The 27,224-nt window shown below is 35.3% G+C and overlaps 1 protein-coding gene across 1 annotated transcript in view; it reads right to left on the reverse strand.

The window, feature by feature from the left end:
- Positions 1-27,224, reverse strand: part of LOC148954052 (WD repeat-containing protein 36) — a 95,867-nt gene that overhangs the window by 44,130 nt on the left and 24,513 nt on the right. The window contains exons 2-5 of the mRNA XM_089085767.1: positions 9,479-9,703; positions 5,319-5,447; positions 2,595-2,712; positions 1,507-1,691 (exon numbers count right to left, since the gene is read on the reverse strand). Of these exons, the coding sequence (XP_088941893.1) occupies positions 1,507-1,691; positions 2,595-2,712; positions 5,319-5,447; positions 9,479-9,685 (639 nt within the window). The 5' untranslated portion in view covers positions 9,686-9,703. The remainder of the gene's footprint in view (positions 1-1,506; positions 1,692-2,594; positions 2,713-5,318; positions 5,448-9,478; positions 9,704-27,224) is intronic.

The following is a 27,224-nucleotide window of genomic DNA, read 5'->3' on the forward strand; positions in this document are numbered from 1 at the left end:
GTCAAAAATTTATAAAAAAATCAATACTAATATCAGATTACATGAACATGAAGTATTTTTTCACAGCAAAGATTTATGACATTGTTTTGAATATGTCTGTTACCAGCTTGATTTATGTTGGCTTCATTAGTCATCGATTTTTTAAAAATTGGGATTGGGATCATTAAAAAAATACATACAACTCTGTAAATGTTATACATCGCCTAATTTTAGCTATTCAATCATTGTACTAAACGATTTTTTTATATTACACAGTTCTACAAATCGAGTTTAATTTACATGGGAAATCGGTTGTTTTTGGTTTTGCTTAGCTTTTCCAGCTGTCTCTTCTAGGTAAGGGCAGCTATCAAATGTTCGCAACTGTTCAAAGAGTAAATTATTTTGTCACTATGCGATAAACCATGAAAATATAAAAGAAGATAAACTGTTTATTTATATTTTAAAGTAACAGGTAAGGAAAACTTAAGAGTTTTGGTTGAGTTTCATTTACTTAAAACGTTGCATTTGATAGACTAGAGACGGTTTATTTAACCCGTTGTCTTGAGTAAGAAAACGGGTTAAATAAATTTCAAAACAGAAATAGTAGTAATGGCTTAAAAATCAATAGTTATCAGGGCAAATAACATTGCCAATTACTCCAAAAAAGGGCACTTTTAGGCACCCTGTGGTGGTAGGAGCCCCCTCCCTTTATTATTAGTTTAATGAGCCCTTACGTTCCCTTTTGGTGCGTATATGCTTATGACAAGAAATAAGAACCTCCTTTCTCCTCCCCCACAGAGATCAAATCGATCCTTGACTATGAAAGTTTATATTTCATAGATCTCTCTTTTTTGTCAGAATTCTTTCTGAACGAGTTCAGGGACCCCTCCTCCTTATTATTCTCCATAAAAGCTGGGTTCTCACCCCCAGAGGCATCTCTCAAGCTTGATATCAATCTGGATCTAATTCCGACTATCATTCCTCTAAGTACCTCGACAAAGAGAGTTTAGAGCCTCCCCGTAGTCTACCGAGATTGGAATGCATTGGAAAGCTTTTGCTCCTGTTAAATTCAGTTGATCTATGACACCCTCTCCTCGTAACTGAGCAAATTACAAGCTTCAAAAAGATCTCCCCACCTCCATTTTTAGAAAGTGAAACCGTTCCAAAACTATTTTGATTTTGATTTTTATCTTGTATACATACTCTCTTTCATAAAATAAATGTCTCAGTGTAAAATGAAGGAATGAAAAGGGAAATACTACTACTTCTAGTATCCCTTGACTAAGCATCATTCCACCACACAAATTCTACTTTTTAGACTAATCATAAAAACTGTAATTAATTGCTTTCAACAAATATCATAAGAGACTAAATTATAAGTCTAAATAAATAATTTGGGTATGCACGCATGACAATAAAGATCCTCTGATTTATAAACAGATTACTTTTTTCAGTATAGAAAATGACTGAAAAGTGATATATGACATTCGTAGCACTGGAATGCCTGAAATAAAAAAAAAACATTACCTGGGTTAAGACTGTAACTGGCTCTCCCCATCCATTGAAGGTATGAATCTGTTTAGCCGTCCGAAGATTCCAGAGTTGAAATGCACCATTCTCACTTCCAAGCAAAGCTTTATTTACATAAGTTTTAGGGTGTAATAAAACACTTATTTTAAAAGTAGAGCCAAATGACAATTCGAGGAACAATTCTGAAATTAGACCATTATTCTAGTTGTTAGTCATGTTGTGATCGAAAAATATTGATACAAAAATATAATCAAAACTTTGCGACGACAATACTGTAACTTAAGATAGTTTTATACACACAAAGAGGCCATGTACCCACCCCCCTCACAGAAAAAGGGGCTAGAGACTCAAAACCCTCCCAATATCTTATGGTTTTCCCAAACTACTAACAATTTTTATTCATTTCACCCTTTTTAATGAAAATGTCTCAGGAGCCCACAAAGAAAAAAAATACGTACACGCTTAACATAAATAGAGCCCTTGATTTAATTTCAGTCTGTTAAGCATTTGGTATCCTTTAAATAAAAACAAAATTGTGAAGAATTTGTATGTTTTAATCTGCCTAGTTTTTCCACTAGAATTCATCAGCTTAAAATTTTGGAATTAGAGACATACTCAGAAAGACTCGAAATTGGCTAGCCAATATACTTTTTTTACCCATAGGTCAGACTCCTTAAAGTTCATTTATACTTTCGTGTATTTTCAGGAAAATACAGGAAAATTAACTTCAACACACAACAAATTAACGTGTCAAACAATGATCGTTTTAAATATATGTTGCAATATGTAGGGGGAAGGAGCAACTTATCGTTTTCTCAGTTTTTACAATGAAAATACCAAATAATATTTCTTTATAAAAAAGTATTTCTCAAAACGATGGTGGGGTGGGGGATATAATGGAGACAGTCAAGTCATTAACAGTTTGACATTACAAGCCAAATTCCTTAAAATTATTACTGAGACTGATTTTCCTGGTGTGAGATTTAAAATCAAAATTTGTCAAGGGATCAAAGTTACGATTGAAATACATATTTCACTCGGGCCTAAAGAATAAGATATTTTACTACAAGATCCAGGGTTCTTACTCGTTGAATCTATGTCCCAAACTTTTAATGCATTGTCTGCATCAACAGATATCAAATGGTAGCCAAATGGTAAAAGCAATCTTATATCAGAACCTTCACCAGAATATGTCTTCTGAAGCTGAAAAAAGAAAAGAGACTTTAAAAGAACCAACAAAATGTAAGTTGATAAATAAACAATATAAGACACTGTCAAGGCTGCCACTACAATTAGCTTGAAGAAATGAACTGCCTGATCACAACGCACAAAAGAATACCTCTCTCTATCCCCCCATACGTAAAGCTTTTAGATGAGTTTAACTAAGAACCAACCTTAGAAATATATAGAGGATTCAATGAGAAATGTTGTGTTTAAACCTTTGGGCCTTGAATAAGAAAATATTAGTATGGCTCTCATCCACCTTGCCTGCACACATAGGGAGTGGGGGGAGATTAATTTTTTTTTCAAGAACCATAATTGCATATGTTCAGCTATTTCGTTCCCTTGTAAAAGACTTATCCCTCTCCAAGCACGTCAGGTGCACCCAATCGTATCTAATCGCTTTTGACAACGAGCAGACAAAAAAAGCAACCCTAATGTATCGAAATCGAAACTCTAAAAACGAATTTTTTATAAAAATGAATACATCAAACAAATTCACTTTTTATGCTGATTTTAAATGTATGGTAGTTTCAAATTTAAAAATTTGCTAATTTCTTTATTAACGAATTCCTTTATTTGATATAATAAAATTTTTACATAATTACAGAAGGAGGGGGGACAACCCTTGAAAGCGAAGACAATATTAATGACCGTCATATTCACTATTTATAAGAACTCTAGAAAACAGATTTAAAGACCTTATCTACAAAGTGCGAAATGTCAAATTTCTCCTGAGATGGATGGCTACAGGTGAGAAGCGTTAAGATTAAAAGACAAAACTTATCGTTGAGAGCAGAGAAGGGAATTGCGGGGTAGCAACCTTTTTATAAATAGGATAATTTCTGGTTGTTTTATTTAATCTCTTTGATGCATTTAATAAAAAAGAAGAATTACTTTCTATTTAATTTCTGCTTGTTCCAAATACCATATCCAGGGGTTATATTGAAAATGAGGGGAGCTGCAGCCTTTTTTCGTTGATTTCATCGTCTGTACTATAATACTTCAAGAATAGAAGGGCCTATTTATCTACATTATCTTACAGATGACGAAATTACCATCCTCCGGTCCAAATATACTTCTCAAAATGAAGAGAGGCTAGGAGGTAAATTTTTCACTCAATATTGATCTAAAAAACCTTTCAAGGAAATTTTGAAAACGGTGGCATAAAAATGTACGTTTCAAGCTTCTCGAATCCCCAATCCCTTAAAAACACATCCAAAATCGACATTAAGATATCTGAAAAAAGTTAGTTTTATCGTCGGTGGAAAACATACGGTCCTCTGCAAAAACAAAGAATGAGAAAGTCAGAAGATATTGGGAAAACAAATAAACTCTCGTACTAGAAGCCACAAACAAGAAAATCACAAACTTCCTTTGCAATCATGTTAACAGGGAATATCTCACTCTATGGCTTGTCGAGATTAAAATTTTCTTAACCGATAGTAAGTGCAATAAGGTTTTTGCCACCTATAAAGAAAAGACGTATAAAAATCGAGTAAAATAGTACTTTTTGGAACAACCAAAAAGTACAAAAAAAATAGATAGTTGTATGCGTTTGCTCAACTACATATCAAACAGTTCTCATTCGAGTCGAACAGAAAAATTGGAAAACATAAAAACAGTTAAGAAAAAGTTATTTGATAAGTGCTTGTTTTATTTTTGCTACAGTTCCTTTTTTAGAATTAATTTTCAAAAACCTACGTACTGATACATTTCCATGTTAGTGTTTAAACTATTTCATTGACATTTTACAGTAAAAAAGATGAGCCCCAGTCAGAGATTTTCAATGGTCAGGCCAACTCATAATAACATTACATTAGCGGTGAATACCCTTGTATACCCTGAATTAAGTTTTTTTTTCTTATGATCAAAAAATTCGTAAAATTACATACGAGTTTTCACTTTTCCCTAAATTCTGTTTGGATCTCGATTCTCTTTTGTTGAGAAGACTGAGTGTTGAATCAAAATGACAAAGCCGTTGAAACCAGAGAGTGGGTTCGAGCATCCCTTATCCAACCTATCCGCTTAATATTGACTTCCCCGGATGTAAACCGTAAAACAATAGCATATACTTATCCGGCAACTTGTTAACTGAAACGCTATAGACAACAAGGCGAATAACAACACTAGTCATGTGTACTCCACTGTAAACATAGCTTATTTACAAACCCCCTGAAGGTGTGCCACATTTTACAATTACTCTCGCTTTTTCTTCTCAGCATATAGTTTCACAAGGTAATTTTCCATTTTGTAGACATTGAATTTATTTTATACATAACACCACTTATCCTCGGTAATCCTGCATTTAGCATCGTTAGCAGGTGTAACTTATCCGACAACTAATCCAGTCCGGTTCAATTAGTAATCCTACTAACCTTTGACGTTATTTACGTCTCGTGAAACACAAAGGTTAAATAAACGGGCTTGTCGGACAAGTAATCTTGGAATCCTCGAACGCACTAACAGAGTTCGAGTCACCAAAAAACATAGAACTAAGATGAGATGATAAAAAAAAAAAACTACGCCAAGAATGAAAATATGAAGATAATTTTAGAGACTGTCTCTAAGCCTTTAGAATAGAATACCTCAGAGCCTCTTTTCCAAGCATAAATTAAATTTCCAACAGCCGTGTATGTGTGAAATTTGTCAGCTGCTAGTGCTTGTATATCTCTATCATGTGGGACACCAACGTTTACAAGTTGCAGCCTTGAACTCTAAAAAAATAGGAATAGAGAGGAAAACAATTGAAGAAAACCATTGAAGGAAACAATAGAGAGGAAAATAATTGAAGCAAACCATTGATACATTATAATGTGATATATCTACACTGCCTCGTATTGCACAAAGGACGCATGTCCATAAACAATAAATTTTGACAGTGATTATTTTGGTAAAAACATAAAGCAATTGCACTAGTCTGTACATTCAAAGATATTTGGTTTCTTCTCTTAGGCGTTCAGGGATAATTAGTTTTCACAATTTAATTCCCTTCTTTTTCTGTCGTTAATCATAGGATCCTTGGAAAAGCACTTGTTCGTCATTTTACTTTTTAAGTACAATATGCAGCATAGATGTCTATTTCCACAAGTATTTACAGGTCTGACCCTTAGGGGGGAATTCAAGATTGAAAATGTGGATTTTAAGGCCCTGTTTTTCAATTTCCTCATAGTGACGAGGTCCTTTAGAAAGTATAGGGGAAGAAGAATCCGAAGCTTTTATGTGCTGCTATGTATATTAATGTAATGATAATCACCACTGTTACATGACCTAAATGATACATTTTCGTTAAGCACTTTATGTCTTACAGAAAAATATTAGTACCTTTCTTTTTTGCCAGCATTTGCAGTTTTCCTTGTTTATTTTGTGGTTTTTTCCCTTTTTTTTTCTTCTTTTCTTTTGCTGCTGTGTTATTTGTTTTACAATTTTGGGCAGTTGGCAAAAACAATTACCATTTCTAAAGCGCTTTCAAACCAGTTATATTAATTTCTAAAGCAACTTTAGTCATTGTCAAGGAAAATGGGGATTTTCTACCAAGGAGAAAGATCAGTAACACCTCTCATCCCTAACACGAAAGTCCTTTAAACAATCAGACAATGATAATTATCTTTTGAGCTACACACAGCAGTGTAGTTGACAAAAATTATATATATAAAACAGAAAAAGGAAAAGACAGACAAACGTGAAAAATAGAAACAAAGAGACAGAATGGTAGATAATGGAAAATCAGTGAAAAGAATTAATGATTATTTAGCATAAAGTTGAAATAACATGAATTAATACCTAATATTTGTTTATATACAAATGGATTGAGCCTGTCTATATTTTTTGGCTAAGAATTACCAGAAGTAAAATCGCATGTTTTATTATAATGAATGTTAGCTGGTATATTTGGATGAGATGTAAATGGTTGATTACAATACCAACAAAAAAAGTAATTAAAATTTCAGATGCTTGTTCAGACGCACTGCTTCTCCAGACTGGTTGGTTTTCATGGAATCTAGTACCTGTGACTGGCTTTAGAGGAGAAGAGCTCTAGTTACGTAATAATTGGTTGCATGGTTGCATAAAACCCGTCATCTTCATGAAAGAAGAATCGTGATTTACTAATGTGAATTACCAAAAAAATTCAAAACAGCCCTCAAACTATTACACAAAAACTTTGGATGTAAAAAATACGTGACCTAAAAATTTGAATTATGCGACTTCCATAAGGAAATAGAATTGACGTTTTCCATAGTCCCAAAATCATAATTTAAAAAAAAAAGTAAATTCATTTTTAAAGCTAACTTAAATTCTCTAGCGATGATTCAACATTAAATTGTTTCAATGGTAAACATTAAGAGTTTTACTTTTTCTTGATTATCAGTCTATTTCCGTTTGTGTTATTAATCTGGTGACTTTTGCTAAAAAACATTCTGAGCATTATAAGTTTTTTCCTCATTTTTCTTCTTTCTCAATTTTTAATTCAGAACTGAACATAGACAATGAATGTCGAACCGATACATCTTTTTTTTTGTTAAATAAAAAAAACACGACTGATTTCAGTTATAAAGATGACTCATGCTTTCATTATTTTAATCTTGGTTTTTAGTTTATTGCTTTGCATTGTCAAGGGCGGAGGCAGGGGGGGGGGCGTCACCCCGGGTGCCACCCTTGTAGGCTTGATAAAAATAAAACTATGAATAAACACTGGTTTTCCTTTGTTCAGCTTGACATATTTACTAGTCAGTTTGTTATCTTTACAAGTTACTTTCAAAATAGTTTTCAATATTATATCCTATTAGTTTAAGTAGCTCAAATTAGCTATTTCTTTTTAACACACACCCTTTATTAACTGATCGATCACTTTACCACGTATAATTATCACAATTATTATGACATTACTTACTTACTTACTTAAAGCTCTTGCTCAGCAGTGTCGCCAGCGTAGAGGGAACCAGTCGTCAGCGCCGACAGTCTTCTCCAGAGTGGTTGGTTCAGGGCGAGGGTTGTCACTTCAGCCGGGTTGATGTTTCTGGAGGCGAGCCGATCACGGATGACGTCCGCCGATCTGGTGCGTGGTCTTCCCCTAGGACGCCTCCAGCCGTTTGCAGCTGGGTCGAAATCGAAGATGAGCCGGGCGGGTGTTTGGGCAGGCAGACGGAGCAGATGACCATACCAACGCAGCGAGCGAGACTCAAGCTGCTCGGACAGGGGTGGGAGTTTGAAGGACCTGAGGATTTCCGAAATTCGTACCCTGTTTGGCCATCGAGAGCGTTCGATTTTTCGGAGGTGCTTCGTCTGGATGGCATCTACCTTCAGCGTATGTGTCTGAGTCAGCGACCAAGTCTCAGCAGAATAGAGCATAACGCTGGCAACCGAAGCAGAACATATTCGTGCTTTGGTGAGACGGCTGATCTGGGGTTTATGGAAGACTGTTTTTAGAAGGCGACCGAAGACAGAGTTTGGTTTTGCCGCTCTTGCTGATATTTCGGCATCTAGGCGTCCATTTGAGCAGACAATTGAACCAAGGTAGGTAAACTGCTTGACTACTTCTACAGTCTTACCGCAAATTTCCACAGATGACAGGGGGTTGGACGGCGTTTTTTCAACGGGCATTATCTTGGTCTTCGACCAATTTATTTTCAGACCGAGTTTCTCAGCGGCAGAGGCCAGTGTTTCCAGTGTAGTTTTGAGGTCACTAATGTTTTCGCATATTAGCGCCACGTCGTCGGCAAAGTCGACGTCTGAAAGAAATCTTCCAGCAAAGCCTATGCCAAATTATGACATTGATGTTATAATAATATTATAACAATGTTTCAATATATTTTATTTTATTTATACTTTTTTCCCTATCGAGTTATTTACAATAAAATGTTTATTTTGTTAAAACGCACAATTTACTTTTCTTTTCACTCCTTCGTTTGTACAAAATAAACCCTTCAAATGAGTTTTGTTAATTGTATGTTGAACAGTTAGAAGGAAAGTGTCCAAAAAAGAGGAAGTGACAAGTTGAAGGTCTCTCCCGGGTGTCAGAAGACCTTTTCTACGTCCCTGTTCATTTTTGCTGTTCCATTTTTCTGGATTTCAAAAGTTTTCCTTTCTTTTCTCTTCTTGTCTTGGTGCTGAACACGGACCATTTTCGACGTAATACCTTATACTAGGTATCCTTTTCTCAGACCACACTGCCTTTCTATGATGAGCAAATAAACGTTCAAAGGGGGATAAGTCCGTTTATTTAGACAGTGAAAACAGGTACAAAAGCCTAGATATTTTGATCACATATAATGCAGATTAGATTACAATTAAACGGAATTAAAATATCAGATTAGAATTAAAAAAGTCTAACATATATGATCGAAATACCTAGACTTTTGTACCTGTTTTCACTATCTAAATTAACGGACTTATCCCCATTTGAACGTTTATTTGTTTGAACATAGATCGTAGATCACTCACAAAATAACTGTATTTTCATTTATTTTGCATTGCTACTTTCCATATGTTCTGAAAGTTGAAAAATTAAATCTTGAAGATTGTTAGGTATGTTTTGTATGTGTTTGTTTTATGCTTAAAAACTAAAAGGAAATAGAAGAAGGATTTATTTTTAGTATTATATGGATAGTAACCATTACTCAGGGTTCACTGTCAACTAAAACTCATTTTCTTTTTATAATCGGCAATCAATTACGTTTTCAGCAAAATCTAACTCTCAGTTATTAAGTCTTAAAATAGTAAAAAAGAATAATAATAAAGATGAACCTACAGCATATGTGTGAGTTGTAGCTCCTATAGCAGTTGTTAAAAAACTTTCCTTTCTTCTTTCCATATACCTTGAAACTAGAGGTATTTGGTTGCAGACAAAACCTAGAGAACGATATCCATGAAATATTTTTGATGCCTCTAAACTAGAATTGGGCTCAGCTTCTTTCTCAACTTCTTGCTCAACTTCGATCTCAAAAACATCAGACATTTTAGAATGGATTTATACCTGCAATATGAAACAAAGATCGACAAGTTAAGTTTAGAACTTCATAAAATTCAATTTAACAAGCTACCATATAGTATTAGCCAAAAATTAAATGCAGAATGTAAAAAAATTTATACAGACTATCAATTATAATTAAAAAAAAGCTTAAACTGAGTCACTCGCAGGCGCGCCATAAAAAAAAATATTCCGTCTTTTGTTGTTGTTTTTTTTTGGGAGGGGGGGGGGTAAAGGATGTGGTAGGGGATTTTTCCTTTTACGGGATGGAAGAGGCAGAATGTGGAAGTAATTTATATTTATATTTTAAGTAGCTGTAATCATGTTTTGAAAAGGTTTTTATCCCTCTCTATTTCCTTTCTTTACTACATTAACTGGCATTCCTTTTTTTTTTTCAAATGCATCAAAGAGATTAAAACAACCAGAAATTATCCTTTCTATAAAAGGGCTGCTGCCCCCTCAATCTCCTGCGCTGCTCTTAACAATAAATTGTGTCTCCTTATTTTTATGATTCATCACCCGTGGAGCCGACTTTTCGCTCCCCCTCCCCGCGACTTTTTGATCTCCAATCACTTGAGACTTATAAAAAAATAAAGAAGTCTCAATTTCTGATGTAATGAGCACCCTCCAAGTTTCTGCTACCATGAGGTGGAGGCGGGGATGAGGAAGGGATCGTCCTCTTCCTATACGGAATAAATTCTGCTCATTTCAAGGGTTTAATGTTACTCTTTACTTTCATATTAGGAGCGTAGACAAGAAATATCCCAGAAATCAAGAGGGATTAAATATAAATTTCATATTTTTGAAAAATATCCCACCAAACAAAATCCTGGTAACGGCCTGAGGATTACACATCAATTTTTACTTCCACTCTCCCTCAGAACTAATTATGTATTAATCTGAAGACTCAATGAGAGCTTTGATGTTTTGGCATTAAAATGCCCCCTTTAAGACAATCCACGATTACTTGTTGTTGTTTTTTTCTAGTAAAGTGCAAATTTTGTTCAGGTCTTGAGAAGACAGGAAGTTTATCAGCCCTACTTTTTTTAATTTTCACTCGTTTTGAGTTTGACTGGGTTATCTATTGTAATTTCTGTTTGTTTTGGGTTTCATTTATTTATTAATGGTGATTTGTGGTAGTTTTACACTTGGAAGACAAGAAAACCTAACTCGTAGAATTTGACAACACTTTCGTCCGTAAAAACTTAAACATTAGGTATTTTTTTGGCTCCAAAAGCCAACAATGCTTTCAAAGGGAAGCTAAACCTATTTAAACTTAACACCCCCCCCCCCCATGGAAAACAAGGTTTCCAAATTTGATAATTTTATTTGATTTTTTTTCAGTTTCGTTGAAAAGTGCTAAGGAATGGGAAAAACAGGAATTTACACACCATAAGTATCTTAAAAACTTATAATCCCGCTGTGCCAGAATAAACACAAATCCATTTTTATTGAAAAGACTTCCATACAAACTTCCGTAATTTTTGGCAGGGGCTGGAGTCTAATTAAAAAAAAGGAAGAAAAAAAAGTAGGCAAAAAATTATCAAAATTAAGTTTAAAACATATGGCATCAAAAATTTTAAGAAAGTTTAGCTATCCTTTGAAAGAATAGTTGGCTTTGGGAACCAACAAATTCTTATTGTTTAAGCTTTTACGGACAAAAGCATTGTCAAATTCTACGAGTTTGTTTTTCTTATCTTTCGAGTGTAAAACTACCACAAATCGCCAAAAATAAATCAATGACCCAAAAAGAACAGAAATTATAATAGATAACCGAGTCAAACTGAAAACGAGCAAAAATTAAAAGGAGTAGGGCTGAAAACCCCCATGCCTTCAGAACATAATTAGCACTTTACTAAAAAAAAAAAAAAAAAAAAAAAAAAAAAAAAAAAAAGTGATTGTCAGTTAATATACGTATTCTGAAATTTATTCCTTAGTCTTAATACTTCTTTATTTATTACAGTCAAAAAAGTGAAAACATTAAAAATGTATTTTGTTTTCAGTAAAGTGCAAATTATGTTCTGGTCTTGAGAAAGCGTGAGTGTTGCCAGCCCTACTCATGTGAATTTTTGCTCGTTTTGAGTTTGAATCGGTTATTTATTGTATTTTCTGTTCGTTTTGGGTTTAATTCATTTATTGATGAAGATATGTAGTAGTGTTGCGCTTGGAAAATTATTTGAATTTGTTTCTACTCATTTTGGCTCAATGTAGCTCTTTATACTTTCTTTGACAAACCTTTTGGTGGAAAAAGTTTTTTAAATTAATTTATGCTCGTTTTTTATTAACATAGTCTTTTTCATAGAAAAAATATTTCATATCTTTTTGTTTTTTTCTATTAGACTCTATAGTTTTTACTTTAAAGATTACTTGACTTTATTTCTGCTCATTTCTGGTTTAATGCGGCTTTTTACTTTTCTTATCTTTCGAGTGTAAAACTATCACAAATCGCCATTAATAAATGAATGAAACCCAAAAAGAACAAAAATCACAATAGATAACCGAGTCAAACTGAAAACGAGCAAAAATTAAAAGGAGTAGGGCTGACAACAGTAGAATGCTAATATTGAATACTACCGCTGCTATAGGAAAACATTTCTACCGCTGCTATAGGAATTCCCATACTGTTTGCTTGATTCTCTACACCTTTTCAAAGAGAGTGAGTATCTTCTCACATGGCCTTCCAATGTTATTCTATGGGACCTCTACACGTGATTAAACACGTTTTGCTTGCCTTTCCTTGGTACCTTTCCAAGCGAGCGGGGATTCCCCACTGGTTCCTAAACATTGCAAAAAAGTGAGCAGTATGAGCGGTGATTCCCCACACAAGTTTGTTTCAACTCTAAATTTTTTAACCAGACTGTTTTTTGAGCCAACATCCGTTTTTTGGGGGTCCAATAAGAGAGATCGGAGGTTGCTCAATATACGATAACTCGACTGGTGATTGGTTAAAAATAAAAGGAGTGATTTTTTATTCGTCCTTGAGATTTTGTATATAATGGCCATACCTTACAATTAAATTTTCATTATGATTTAACATACTATGGATAATACATTAAATATTATTAACTTTGAAGCAATGGATACATCAATTTATAATGTGAGTACAGCTTAGTAGATTTCTTAATTTATTTCCGAATAAAATCATTTTACCACCCCACTAGTAAATTCAAATTTCAGGGGGGCATAGCCGCCCCCAAACAATACAAACCCTAAAATATGATGAGTTTAGTCGCTAGAAAACGTAAAGTACGCTCTTTTATCTATTATGTAAATAACATCCCCCCTCCCCTCCTATGTTTGAGTTTAATTCATCATTTTCCTCAGTCATTCTATTAAAATGCGCTTTCTTTATCTGCTTAAATAGAGGCATCTGTTTTACAAGAAACGGTCAGTTTTGGAAAACAGACTTCGCACGCTCGCGTTATCACAGATTAATAGCACATGTTTATGGATAGCGGCAAGGGTTTTCTTTGACAAAGAGATAAATTGTATTCTGGCCTAATTAGACGAAAGATATTCTATTTTCAATTGTATTCGATGATTAAGAGGGTTTTATAAAAATATAAGGCGGGGGAGGGGAGCAATGTATTAATTCTAAGACCTTCGTTGCGAGGTGAAAAAACAAACTATTTCGTCGCATGGAAAGTAAGGGGGAGGGAGGGTGGATTCTTTGTGCAGACTAATTTTTTCTTCTGTAAAAAAGGGGATTGTTTTTTCTATACTAAATTTTGTCTTCTTTTTAAGGAGGAAGATTCCTACAATTACTCTCCTCCTCAAAAGAGAGCTAAGGCTAATGGTATTATTCCAATGCAACAACTGGAGATAGCCGAGTCATCCAGGGCCACGCGAATACGGTCTGGTCAAAAACCAAAAAGAGAATGGACGGCTGCTGACAGCATGGTGAACCCCACATGCTCATCTGTAAAAGCCAGTGACACCGCCACCACATCTATGCAAGAAACGGACAGCACTCAACAGCAGTCTGAATTTGGAAATGTGGGTATTTTCACCTCTAGCTTCTGCCTATTTCTATCCAACTTTTTTTTTAAGTATTTTCTTTTCGCCATTTTTCAACACCGTAAAAGTGTATGTCAGAGATATTAAAATGTTAATCCCCCGCCCCCCACTCTTGTTTTAAATTTCTCTGCTCCCCTCAGACATAGCTGAATATAATGCATTTTTTTTGATTGGTAAAGAAAGCACTCTTTTGCGTCTTTCTGAACTTTCTGTGGGTGGGGGGTGGAGGCAAGTATTTAGTTTAAATAATTCTAGGAGGAATTGAGTTTTGAGGATGGGGTGAAAAAAATTAACATGTTTTTTTTTAACTTTATAAAATAATGGTTATTTCACATAGAAAATAAAACCTTTTTTTCTATAGGTTAATGAATTAACCTTTTCGCTGTTTTTTCAACACTGTAAAAGTGTGTGTGTGTGTGTTTGTGTGTGTGCGTGTGTGTGTGTGTACGCAAACGTGTGTACGTGTGTGCATGTGTGTGTGCGCGCATGTGTGTGTGTGTGTGAGTGTGTGTGTGTGCGCATGTGCATGTGTGCTATTAACAAAATTTGTAATTTATTATGCACTTGTTTTATAAATAATGCTATAAGCAAAAATTTGTAATTTATTATGCAGTTGTTTTATAAATAATGCTATAAGCAAAAATTTGTAATTTATTATGCATTTGTTTGATAAAACTTTCCTCAAAGAAAAAAAAATTGTTTGATAAATCCGACTAAGAAAAAAATAGTGTGCTATAATTGTGATAAAACTTTCCTCAAAGAAAAAAAAACTCAATCCATTCATTTTCTAGTTTCAGGGGGAAGCTACGAAAACAACTGCCTTCACTGGCCCAGGACCTCAGAATATCATGGGCAATTGTTCCCTCTCGCCGGATGATGTTAGTGAAGGTACGACATTTAATATCCCCTTGGATTTTCAATTTACAACTGAAGAAATGGACAGCCTTATGCGAATTGTTGGACCTAATTTTCCCGGGGACATTTTTGACGATGACTTTATTATTAGTGAATTGGATCCTGTACAAATAGGTGCAAGACATGAAAATAGCGTCGCGTCCCCGGAACTACGTGAATTTTATTTGTTGGAATCTGTTCTAGGTCACTTGCAAACACATAGGGTAGATTTTAACCCTTCCGAGGAAAACCCGGTTGACGAGGGGGTCATTTTAACAGACCCTGTAAATGTTCTTCATACCTATATCGACCGAATTCGAGCACTTATTGAGATTCAGATTCAGAAATGGGGGGGTCAAGGGGGGGGGTTAAGGCATCGGTAAATCTAAAAGTTTATTTACAAAAAGGGAAATCTGGGGACATTTTTATTTTCATTTTTCAACTGGCAACCAAGCTTTTTACCCTGGTCTAAATGAATTTGAGGGTAACTTTTTCAATTGGGTCAATAAATTAATATTAAATTTGGACACATTTAACGAGATGGTGAGTGGGTCCACAATTTTATACATTGAATATATGGATCTGAATCTTAGTAGATTTAAAAAAACTTCAGTTTAAGAGGGGCAGGTAGTAATCGACGAATAAAATGCCACCGAGATTTGTCTGCTACCAAAGGGGTTCGTATTTTCAATTTTGAAACAGAGCTGCAATGCTTTAAATATGCATTTTTAGCAGCAGCTCATAACACATTAAAAAATAAGTCAACAATAAAAAATCTCGACGGACTTGCTCGTAACGGTGGTGAAAATTTCCCTAAAGTAAATTTTGATTGTTTAGAGGGGAAGTATCCGGTGTCTTTAAAAGAAATAACCATATTTGAAAAAGCAAACGAAAATCTTGGGTTGGGGGTGGTTGTTCTCCAGTATGACACAGAATTTGTAAATGGGGAAAAGAAACCAAATAAAAAAGGGATTTTATATTCAGTTAGGACACAGCTGGTAAATAATGTTAAAAATTGGGTTTGGGTTATTTATGAGCCTCCCAAAGATGTAAATTGCTATGGACATTTTTTCCCCGTTACGGCAATTAGTTGACTCTTACCCCAAAGGACGAACAAAGGAGAGTGTTACTATTGCCTCATGTGCCTTTTCTCATTTAGATCTGAACGAACATTCTCGGATCACATGAGATATTGTAAAATTCATGGCAATCAAAGAATAGAAATGCCGGGAGAAGGCAAAGATACTTTATAATTTAAAAACTTCCAAAATTCCCTGCTAAAGGTTGATAAAGTATGTTTGGATTGTGAATCAAGACTGATGGAGGTATCAGACCCATCAAGGCCAAATATAGTCAAGGAACACAAACTAGTTGCGTGTTCCTATGCACATGCCCTTCGTGATTCCAATAATAAAATGTAGTTGGAAGAGTTTTTTTTGGCTTTGGATGAGGAGGATAGCATGGAAAAGTTATTGGTGTCTTTAATAAAAACAGCAAACAAGTGCAAATTCACGATTGCGTCACACCAACTACCCAATTTCATTCTCAGATAAGGAGTAACTGGCACTAGAACAGGGGACAATTTTTTGGGTTTGCAGCCCAAAAGGGTGCTCTTGCATCAAAACAAGTGGTCCAGGATAATAATCATCTTACTGACCCTAATTCAGCGGGAAAAAGTATCTTTCGGGGGTGAGGTCACATTTCATGTAATTTAAAAATTAAACAGCAACTCTTTCTTCCGGTTTTTATACACAATTCCAACTACGATCTAAAGTATGTGCTACCAGCAATGTCACATCTTCAAAGAAATGGAGCAGTGGTTGATGCAGGGGTTATAGGCAGCTTTTCCTACAAAATCATTCCTAAATCTTCGGAAAAGTTGCTTGTTTTGGAATTTATATGGAGATTTGTTGCAGACGACGTTGACTACACGAATAAAATTCGCTTTTTAGATTCCTACAGTTTTTTCCGCAAATCATTGAGCGAATTAATTCAAGTGCAGAAAAACGATGACGGCTGCAACGCTTTTCCCCTTCTCAAGGAACAATTTACAAACGATTTATACGATTTTTTGACGGTCAAGGGCATATATCCATATGATTATTATTGTTCCATGTCAAGTTTCGCTAAGGAAGTTGTTCACTCGATCGAATTGTTTTACAACAGTTTACACGATCGTAGGCGCACCCTCGATGAATAAAGTTTTGCCAAAAAAGTGTGGGCAGAGGGAGGGTGTAAAAATGGGTTTGATTACTGCAAGGTGTATTTGTCAACCGATGTGTGAGTTATTCTAGACATTTGGTGTAAAAATATTGACAAAATATGAGAGGAATTTAATCTTGATTTAGGGTATTATTTTTCATCTCCTCATCTGGTAATGGATCTCGTCCTAAAAATTAGCGGGTAAAAAATTGGGCTAATCACCGACATCGACCAGCACTTGTTCATCGAGAGGTCAATGAGGGGTGGATACGTTTTTCACGGGGATCGTATCTTGGAAACTGATCCAACTGGAGAGGAGACGGGGACAAAATTGGATACATTTTTCCTTGATATGAATACCATTTACCCCTTGACCACGTCCCGTTAAGAATTACCTTGCGATTGCAATAAATGGCTCAATGACCCTAAAGCTCACCATTTCCACAACATTCACAGTTTTGAGAAGAGTGGGCTGGTTGGATGGTTTTTTAAAATTGGCGGGGAGATACCAGTTGAGCTTCACGATTCAGTAAAGTATTTTGTTTTTCCGTGTATCAATAGACTTGTGAAAAGAAACTTGTTGAGCACTTGAACCCGGCGTGTAGTTGGGGAGGACAGAATGTATTGGTCTCCTGAAATACAAATCACTGTTGATAACACCCAGTCGAAAAAAAATTAAGTTGTACATCACTTGACTTTAAAATGGATGTGCAACAACGGTTTCAACGTCACAAAGGCTCGTAGAGACCTACAGTTTAGACAAAAACCCTATCTGAAAACGTTTGTTGGCGCTTTCGTCATGGAACATTCAGAAGTGTAATAAAAAGGCGACAAAGAAATTTATAAGCTCATTTTGAATTCGGATTTTTGTAAAATGTGCGAGTGATCGCAATAGGAATCGTTGTGACCTCGTGACCGATCCCCAAACAATATGCTTGAATTATTGCAGATCCGAACTAATCTTCTTTCACGCTCCTTTGTCTCGACTTTGTACAAATGAATAGGAAAAAATGAAGCGCTGTCCTGAGTAAAAACATTGGAGCGGGCAGTGTTGTCTTGGAGATCTCTAAAAAGCTCAAGTTGGAATTCTGCTACAATGTGGCTAGGGTACAGTGGCCGGAAAAGGGGCAAATAGAGGTCTGCTACGGGGACACAGATTCTCTACTGCTAAAAGTAAAAAACCCCAAACCTAATTGATGATTTGGCGCACGGTGAAATCATCAGCTCGCGGATGGACTACACCAATTGGAGTGGGCTTTACCCAGAGCTAGTGAAACGTCGAGCACCAAATCAGCTTTTATTTTTTAAATCAGAAACTGGAAGCGACATGATTTCCCGTGGTATGTTTGTAGGTCCGAAGGTGTACTTTATACAAACAAACGACGAGGAAATCAAAAAACGTTGCAAAGGAGTACCCACGCGCTATGTAGATAAGAATTTCGCCATGGACATTTATAGGAACTGTTCTGTTCAAAATACAATTCCACGAGCCAAATTGCTGGCAATTCGTTCACTCAACTACAGGAACTTTACTGTAAATGTAGGTAAAATGCCATGAGTACCATTTGCGACAAGGTCTATGTTTGACAAGACGGTGTAACTACCCTCCCCCTGGGGCACTATTTAACTTCCGACCGAGCCGAATGTGTTAGCCATAGGGAAAGTCTCGGTTTGAATAAAGTCCAATAAAATTTTCCCAAAACCTTGGAGGGGGGGCCTCACGGCCCGGGGGAGGGGGGCGACCGGCCGCCAGCGGGGGGGGCGTCGGCACTACCAAAGTTTTCTTTTTTTACTTAGAGCAGATTTTTTTTGTGCTTTTGTAAATATACATGTTGCATTCAAATTAAAAAAAAGTGATATTATTTTAAGTGTATTTTTCATTAAATGTTTTATTTTTTGTAAATAAAGTATATTTATTAAAGTGCTTTTTCTAGTGCATTTTTTATTATAAATAAATTTAAAAAAGTGTATTTTTCTTTGTTTTCTGTAAAGTGTTGTTTTACATACAAGAAATATGATTCTTTATCGATTTTGTTCTCATTATTATTCTTGAACGGACTAGTAGTAATAGGGAAATTATATAGTCATTAGACAACTATAGTCTACAGTTAGTTGTCCAGGTGAACTGTTGAGGGGAACATGTATCAATTTAAAACACCATTCAGATCGTTCCTGTGTGGGCCGTCAATGTCAGGCAAAACAACACTGTTAGCTAAAATAATTAAAAATTGCGATAAAATGTTTCTGGAAAAGCCGAAAAAAATCTACTATTGTTACAGTATTTGGCAGGAGTCATACGATAAAATAAAAGCAATTGGCACAGCGGGATTGGTGCAGATACAATTCATACAGGGACTTGATGTTTTCAGTATAATTGAACCAAACTCTTGGCTAATTATTGACGATCTATTGAATATTGGCAGAATCTATTGAACAATGTCCCAGGAAATACTGCAATTGTTCAGCGTTCGCTCTCATCATGAACAGATTTCAATTACTCTGGTTCTACACAATCTCTTTCATCAGAGCAAATGTATGCGAACATTTGCATTGAACTGCACCTACTATATCATCTACAGACTTGTTCGTGATTCTCTCTTACTAATAACCCTCAATAAACAAATATACCCCGGCGCCCCTAAATTTCTGCTCTCAGCGTACAATCAGGCAACTAATAAACCCTACGGCTACATCCTATTAGATCTTAATCAAAATACACCCGAGGATTTGCGTGTAGTCACAGATATTTTTGACAATGAAATTACAATATATCTTCCCTTGAACAGTAAAAAGACCTATTAGTTGCTATGATGACGCTAAAAAAACTACATGAAAATAGTCATCTATTTTAAGTTCTAAGCACTTCAAAACCCCCACTTAAAAAAGTCATACTCAAACATGATGTTGACCAGGATTTCATTAATCTAATGTCTGAGATTTGTAAAAATTTGACTGAGGGTAATTTTAAACTTCAAGAAGTATCTGGGCAGCAGGCAAAGCAACATCACACCAGTGCATGTAGAGTGGTGTCTAAAAAGAATGGAAAGAGTTTTAAGAAGAAATTACTTTTTCAGGCGAGCGGTAGCTTTTTCACAATTTTACTTCCAATAATTGCAGTACTTGTAAACAGTTTTCTCTAGAGAATGGCAAAACCCTAACAATTGACTCCAATAGAACTCGCTCTCTCACCCGTGGAACACTTTGAGAACAATCTGAGTAATTCATTGACAATGAGAATATTGAGGATGATAAAAAACTGCTTTTACTTCAAGATGCATTTCGCCGAGTTGACAAACATAAACCCTATCATGCGAAGGCCAGTGGAGTTGATAAAAAAAAAGAATCATCTCCTCAGGATTCTGCTGCTGCTGCTGGAACACTATTGAAGAAGGAGGAATTGGATTCAATTGTATCGAAAATTGTAAATCTAATCCCCCAAAAATATCTTGAACAATGTAAACGACTCATAACATATCTCATGGAAAGTGGTCAAGATCATATTCAAGCTGATAGCAATGGGAAAGCGATTATAATTCAAGGCAAGAGCTATAATCTACTTGATTTAATCTATGATATGGTTACAAATCGCAAAGGACTATTATCATTTGACGCTCATCTATACAACTTTTTAAATACATTAAACTTTCCCAAAAGGCTTATTAGCAATAGGCAAATTCTACAAAAAAATAAATGAACATGCACCAACAACACCATTAAAATATGAAGAAGAAGAAGATTTTAAATCAATTTTGGAAAATACTAGCACACCTAGTGGAAACTTGACAATAAGGAGCAGCAGCACACTACTGATAGCTAGACAAAAGCGAAGACGTATCAAGTCACCATCACCCCCATCGCCACCAACCACTAGTATACAAAAGGGTAGCGGGAGTTACACTACACGTTTACATTCAAAATGGTTGAAGTTATGACACGTGCTTATGAAATTATTGGTGAAGTGGAGAGTTTAAGTTCCTCCAACACTCTTTCCAAAGTCACTGGTGTTCGCGCTAAAAGTGTACAAGACTATTTACAAAATGAATCAAGTTACACTCTGCATAGAAATCATATACTTCGTGCTAATCAATACTAAAAAACTAAAGACATTCCCTCATTGTACCTACTGTAGTCAGATCTCTTGATCCTTGACATGATTCAAAGGCACTACAACGCTCAACGCCCGTACCTTTAACTTACGGTCAGTGTTTATAGTCGCTTAATATATGCCCTTTCCGTGCAGTCGAAGAGACGCGATCACGATGATCGAGTCATTGAAAGTATTCTCGAACAGGATTCGTATAAAAAAAATTTAAACGAAACGCGGTAGTGAATTTATTAAGTCCCATGTTGCAAAAGTACTAGCGAAATATAATACAATGGTCTATCATAGTCATAGTCCTATAAAGACTGCACTGGCGAAACAATTCATAAGAACTATTCGACTATTAATTTCAAGATATTGTACATTGAAAAATACATCTGCTTTTATTCATGATTTAGATAAAATCATATTGATTTATAATCAAAGACCTCATCGATCATTGTCCAACTCAACCCCAACGGAAGTTCATCATTCTGATCATGATACAATTGATACCTTTCTTAAATAATATTCCAATGAAACGATGGTCAAGAAGAAAAATTTCAATGTTGGTGATACTGTTCGAATTAATAGAACAACTAATGTTTTTGAAAAGGGGAATTACTTGTGGTCCACAGAACTTTTTAAAGTGGCAAAAATCCTAGACACTAAACCCATAACTTATCATTTGCGCGATTCCAAAGATGAAGAGATTCTCGGCGGCTTTTATGACTATGAACTACAAAAAGTAAAAAAAAATAGTGAAATCTATCAAATTGAAAAGATATTAAAGACTCGTACTCGCAGGGGTAGGAAACAGTTACTTTTTCGGTGGCTAGGATACAACTCCGATTTTGATTCTTGAACCGTTGTTGAAGATATTGACAATACCCAAAGATTTATGTTTAACTTTTATTCCAGCGTTCTCGATCTTTTTTACAACTATCCGAAGAAAACAAGTCATATTTGGATGAAACTCTCCCCCACTATCAAATTTGATGATACGTATGAAATGACTCTTTTCGATTGTATTCTCAAAAATATCTATGACATCCTGACAAAGAATCGTGTGTATGATATAAAAGTTATACCATTCGATTGGTCACTCTTTGTCGAGTATGAATCGGTCGAAGTACTTAAATCTATCATATATCCACATGCCAAATTAAAATATATTGAATATGATGATATGAGAGATTTGTGTCATGCAATCAATAGAAAAATCTCATATCGTAGGAATAGTACATTCCGTTTTAATTATTCATTGGAACACGATAAGATTTACATTACCTCACGTGCTGACAGTGAAATAATTATTCTCAATGATGATCTGAGAGACTATCTCGGCTTAAGAAAGAATATGATCAATGGGAATAATGCTGGCACTATTAACGGGAGAAATCAAGTTACTTTTGCTGATTATCCTTTTATTTTCACTTAGGGCCGTGGCATATATCTCTATGCATCTTTTCTAGAAACATCGAGGGTTGATAATTAAAATATCCCCCTCCTACGTGTTCTTGAACTAAAAACAACCCATGAACTTGTTCATCACTAAAATATAAAGCATCTTCAACATGTTCCTGTAAACACTTCGTATTTGGAACTCTGCCAGTTAACACTAACAAGTGAATTGGGTGATCCACTAGCAATAACGAAAGGCTTAGCAGTGATTAAATGTCATTTTCGACCCATTGTCGGCGACAGCACCATCACCTAAAATGAACAATAGAAGAATTCCATTTGTCCGTCCCGATGTCGATTGCTATGTTGGTGCTCTGAGTCCACGTCAAATAGGCAATGGATTGGACTACTGCAAGGGGCGTACTACAATGTCTGGCTATGGTCTTGGTAGCTGGTTTGCTAGGCTATTTCGTTCTGCACTACCCCATTTCAGAAAATATCTTGAACCTTCTGCATCAAATTTTGCTGCCTCAGCACTATAGGACTGGGAGTCGGGCGAGAATTTCAATGAGAGTTTCAAGGAAAATATTATATCTTAATTAAGAGCCGTTCGTCAGTTTCTAAAATCTCGTCAAAATGAGGGGGAATTGACAAGGATGTGAACACGTCATTCGTTCGTTATGGTGCATCCAGGTGGAAAGTGAAGATCATAAACAAGGACTTTGGGGAATAAAACAAGGAAGACCAATTATCCGTAGAAGAAGGAGAAGTAAAATACAGTTAGATCAAAGAAAGACTTCTTTTCTTAATGTGACTTATCTCCCTGACAAGAAACCACATCCATCGATCGGCTCCTCACTAAACCGACTTAATGGTTAAAATGTTGATGTCAGTGTCAAGCATGGGTACTATAAACAATTTTATCCCCAACAACTTTCCGAAAAAATACTTTTTCAAATATTTTCCAATGAAGACTCTTTCATTGATTTGTCATCAACATTTATTAATTTAAATGTTGCTGTGAAGAAAAAGTCAGATAATACAACTCCAACTGTTGCCGATAATCTCTCCTACGAAAACTGTATTCTAAACAAACCATTCAAACAAATTAATACATTTATTAATGGAACATTGGTGAGAACTAGCAATAATTTATCCAACTATGCAAGGTACATAAAGTTTATGATGATAACACCAAAGGCGTACAAGGAATTGATACGACAATCACTGGGCTATGAATATCGATCAGGTGTTGATACTGACGGTGAGTTGACTACTGCAGTGACCCAGGAGTATCATCTGGTTGGAAAATTAAATCATGAGATATTCAATATATCCCAATGGTTACCCCCCAATGTCAAGATTGACATAAAGTTGCAACTGGCCCCATCGAATTTCATTTTGAGAAAAAAAAACTTCCTGCAGCACCCAATGCAAATGTCATTATCACATCGGCCATTCTCCACGTTCGAAAACAACAAGTTATGAGCTCTGTTGCATTGGCAGTGGAAAAGCTAAGAGCCAATGTCAAAAACCTTAAACTTCTTGCCCCCCTTACGGTAACCAATCAACGTCACATTGCCACCGGCTCTCGTAGCTATAGCGATTCATTATATATCAATAGAGAAATCCCATCAAAATAGGTTTTGGCCTTTGTGAAGAGTGGCAGTGCCGTTGGATCCCGGACTGAATCGCCCCATGATTTTAATTTTTTCGGTCTATCTAGCCTTGTGTGCAAAGTGAATGGTATTCCACTGTACACTCTGTCATTTGACAGAAAATCCAATAGAACTCTGTACGAGTTGACCATGCAATCCCTAGATCACGACTCTCAATTATTTGAAAATGGAATAGATAATACAATGTTTTCAAAAAAATCAAGGAGTTACTATTTTAAACTTGTCGGTGACTCAGGATATGATTATAGCATGATCAGGGAATGTAAAATTAGGGTTTCTTTTACCGTTGATTTACCTAAGATTATCAAACTAATATCATTGAGTCAATTTGAAACCTATTGGGAAATCACACCCGACGGCAGTGTTCTACTAGACCTAGCACCATGAACACAAACCAAATAATCAAGGTATTTAGTATGGATTATGGGTCCATACATGTCCCAGTACAAGTCCTATTGCATACCATCGGACTTCATTGAAAAATTTCATATTTTTAACGATACCTTACATCTTTCCGATGATAGTCTATCGGCTACAGCAATAGGTCATTATCTTAGCATCTTTCAAACGGCAGAGAGTCAAGATTTTCATTACCCGCTAGGCTAAATGAACGAACTCTGCGCTCCATACAATTGTATGTTCACTGTATGCAATGGGAAAACCATTATTCGCACTCAACGGAAAGAACACGTGTGAACAAGTAAGACATGTAGCCTTCATTCAATACACTTTTTCATGATCAGATGTCGTGGTTATGCCTACAAGCAGTTTCTCGACATCTACGTTGACTTACCTCGATTGAACGACTTTCTAGCGGAAAATATACTTACAAGCGTGTTTAATATTGATTTTAGTGCCCTACGAATAAAATGTTCTAAAAAATGTATGTGAGATTTTTTATTAATAAATGAAAATTTATGTACATTATAAAAACGACTTTTCTACTGTTTAGATTTTATCTTCTACTAGGTATTTTTCGACAACAACTAATGCAGGTAGATTATCTGAATTCACAGTATACTGATCCTGATGTCGTGCAATGTCAGACTTACATTTTCCAAAATAAAGTGTAACTTCATTCGCGTCATATTTCTTTGAAAAGTCAATGTTACTAATCTTATTCATTTTTCAGAATTTACATGTTTCAATTTGCTTATTTGAAATAATGTCACAAACAATGTCCTCAAATGGCAAATCACATTCCGTCAGAGCCTAATAAAAATCATTTGGATTATAATCATGGTGGTCATTGTCTTCAACATGATTAACTAGAAACCACATTCTTTTGCTGTTCCAGGAGTTAAATCGCTAGCCCGGTTCATCCTTCCTGAAAAATCTAAAGCCATGATGATACCATTCTCTTTACAGTAAACTAAAATCACACTTAGGATTCTTTCCAATCATACCGGGATGTGAATTCTCCCATTGATTACATTTATCATAGTGGCAATTGGAGCTTAGGTACCCTCTAGGATGAGAGTCACACACCTCTTCATTACAGGAATTACAACATTTAATTTGTACAGCATATCTTCTATGCAATTTACACAGGTTGCATAATCTACACTTTTCATCATACTCATCAATCATTGTGCAATTCTCACATGATGACCAATTTCCCAGTTTTAATATGCATAATGGACAAATATAGAACATGTTTTCATATGTTGACACTCTCACTACCAAAATGAAATTGAGCTACCAATAGCAATGAATTGAGTGAGATAGAGAGAGAGAGGAGTAAATCATCCTTGAATGCCATCTTCCTCCTAAAAAAAAGTCCTAAATCTCTAAACTGGTGTTTAAAAGCATATGCACAATACCATTTTGCCGTGTCGTGATCAATATATCAATAAATTGTGTAAATGCATTTAGACCACGATGTAGAAGCTTCATACAATAGTCTAATGATGGAAAATCTGTTTTCATTATATCGACAAGCATTCACTGAGAGAATATCTTCCTTTGAATAGACAGCTCTAGAAAATCATCATCTAGAATCAAATATTTTTCCATAAGCGCTAGATTCCCCATGATTCGCTCTTTCTCAAATCTATCCATTTTTTTAGAGTCCTAACACTCTCACAACCAACTTCAGACGAATCAGAACTTTTTTTTCTATGAAAATCACTCCTTTTATTTGTAACCAATCACCAATCAAGTTATCGTATATTGAGCAACCTCCATTGTCTCTGATTGGTCCAAAAAATGGGTGTTGTCTAAAAAAACAGTCTGGCGGAAAAACGTGGAGTTGAAACAAACTTGTGTGGGGAATCCCCGCTCACTTGGAAAGGTACCAAGGAAAAACAAGCAAATAGCATGTAGTTTCAAAACGTGTTTAATCACGTGTAGAGGTCCCATGGAATAACATTGGAAGGCCATGTGAGAAGATACACACTCTCTTTGAAAAGGTGTAGAGAATCAACCAAATAGTATGGGAATTCCTATAGCAACGGTAGAAATGTTTTCCTATAGCAGTGGTAGTATTCAATATTAGCATTCTACTGACAACACCCATGTCTTCTCAATACCAGAACATAATAAGCACTTTACTAAAAAGAAAACGTGTACTGTCAGTTAATATACGTTTTCTGACATTTATTCCTTGGTCTTAATACTTCTTTATAAGTCAAATAAGTGAAAACATTTAAAATGTATTTTGTTTTCAGTAAAGTGCAAATTATGTTCTGGTCTTGAGAAATTGTGAGGGTTGTCAGCCCAACTCATGTGAATGTTTGCTCGTTTTGAGTTTCACTCGGTTATTTATTGTAATCTCTGATCGTTTTTGGTTTAATTCATTTATTGATGGCGATATGTGGCAGTTTTGCACTTGGAAAATTACTTGAATGTATTTCTACTCATTTTGGCTTAATGTAGCTCTTTATACTGTTATATGACCAACTTTTTTGTGGGAAAAGTTTTTTTAAATTAAAATAAGGTTCGTTTTTTATTAACATAGTCTTTTTCATAGAAAAAAAATGTCAAATCTTTTTGTTTTTTGTTTTTATTAGACTCTATAGTTTTTACTTTGAAGATTGCTTGACTTTATTTCTGCTTATTTTTGGTTTAATGCGGCTCCTTACTTTTCTTCAAAAACAACTTTTTTTTTCTTTTGTTTTTTAAACCCGTTAACGAATACGATCTGTAAGTAATTGAATAATAAAAAAACAACAAGTTTTTCATTTGAAAGTAAGGAGCAATAACAAAACCTAAAACGATCAGAAATTATTACGTATATGAAAGGGGTTGC

Source organism: Artemia sp. Qi Xiang Cuo, chromosome 3 (assembly GCF_049724085.1).
Source record: "Artemia sp. Qi Xiang Cuo chromosome 3, ASM4972408v1, whole genome shotgun sequence".
Classification (NCBI taxonomy): domain Eukaryota; kingdom Metazoa; phylum Arthropoda; class Branchiopoda; order Anostraca; family Artemiidae; genus Artemia; species Artemia sp. Qi Xiang Cuo.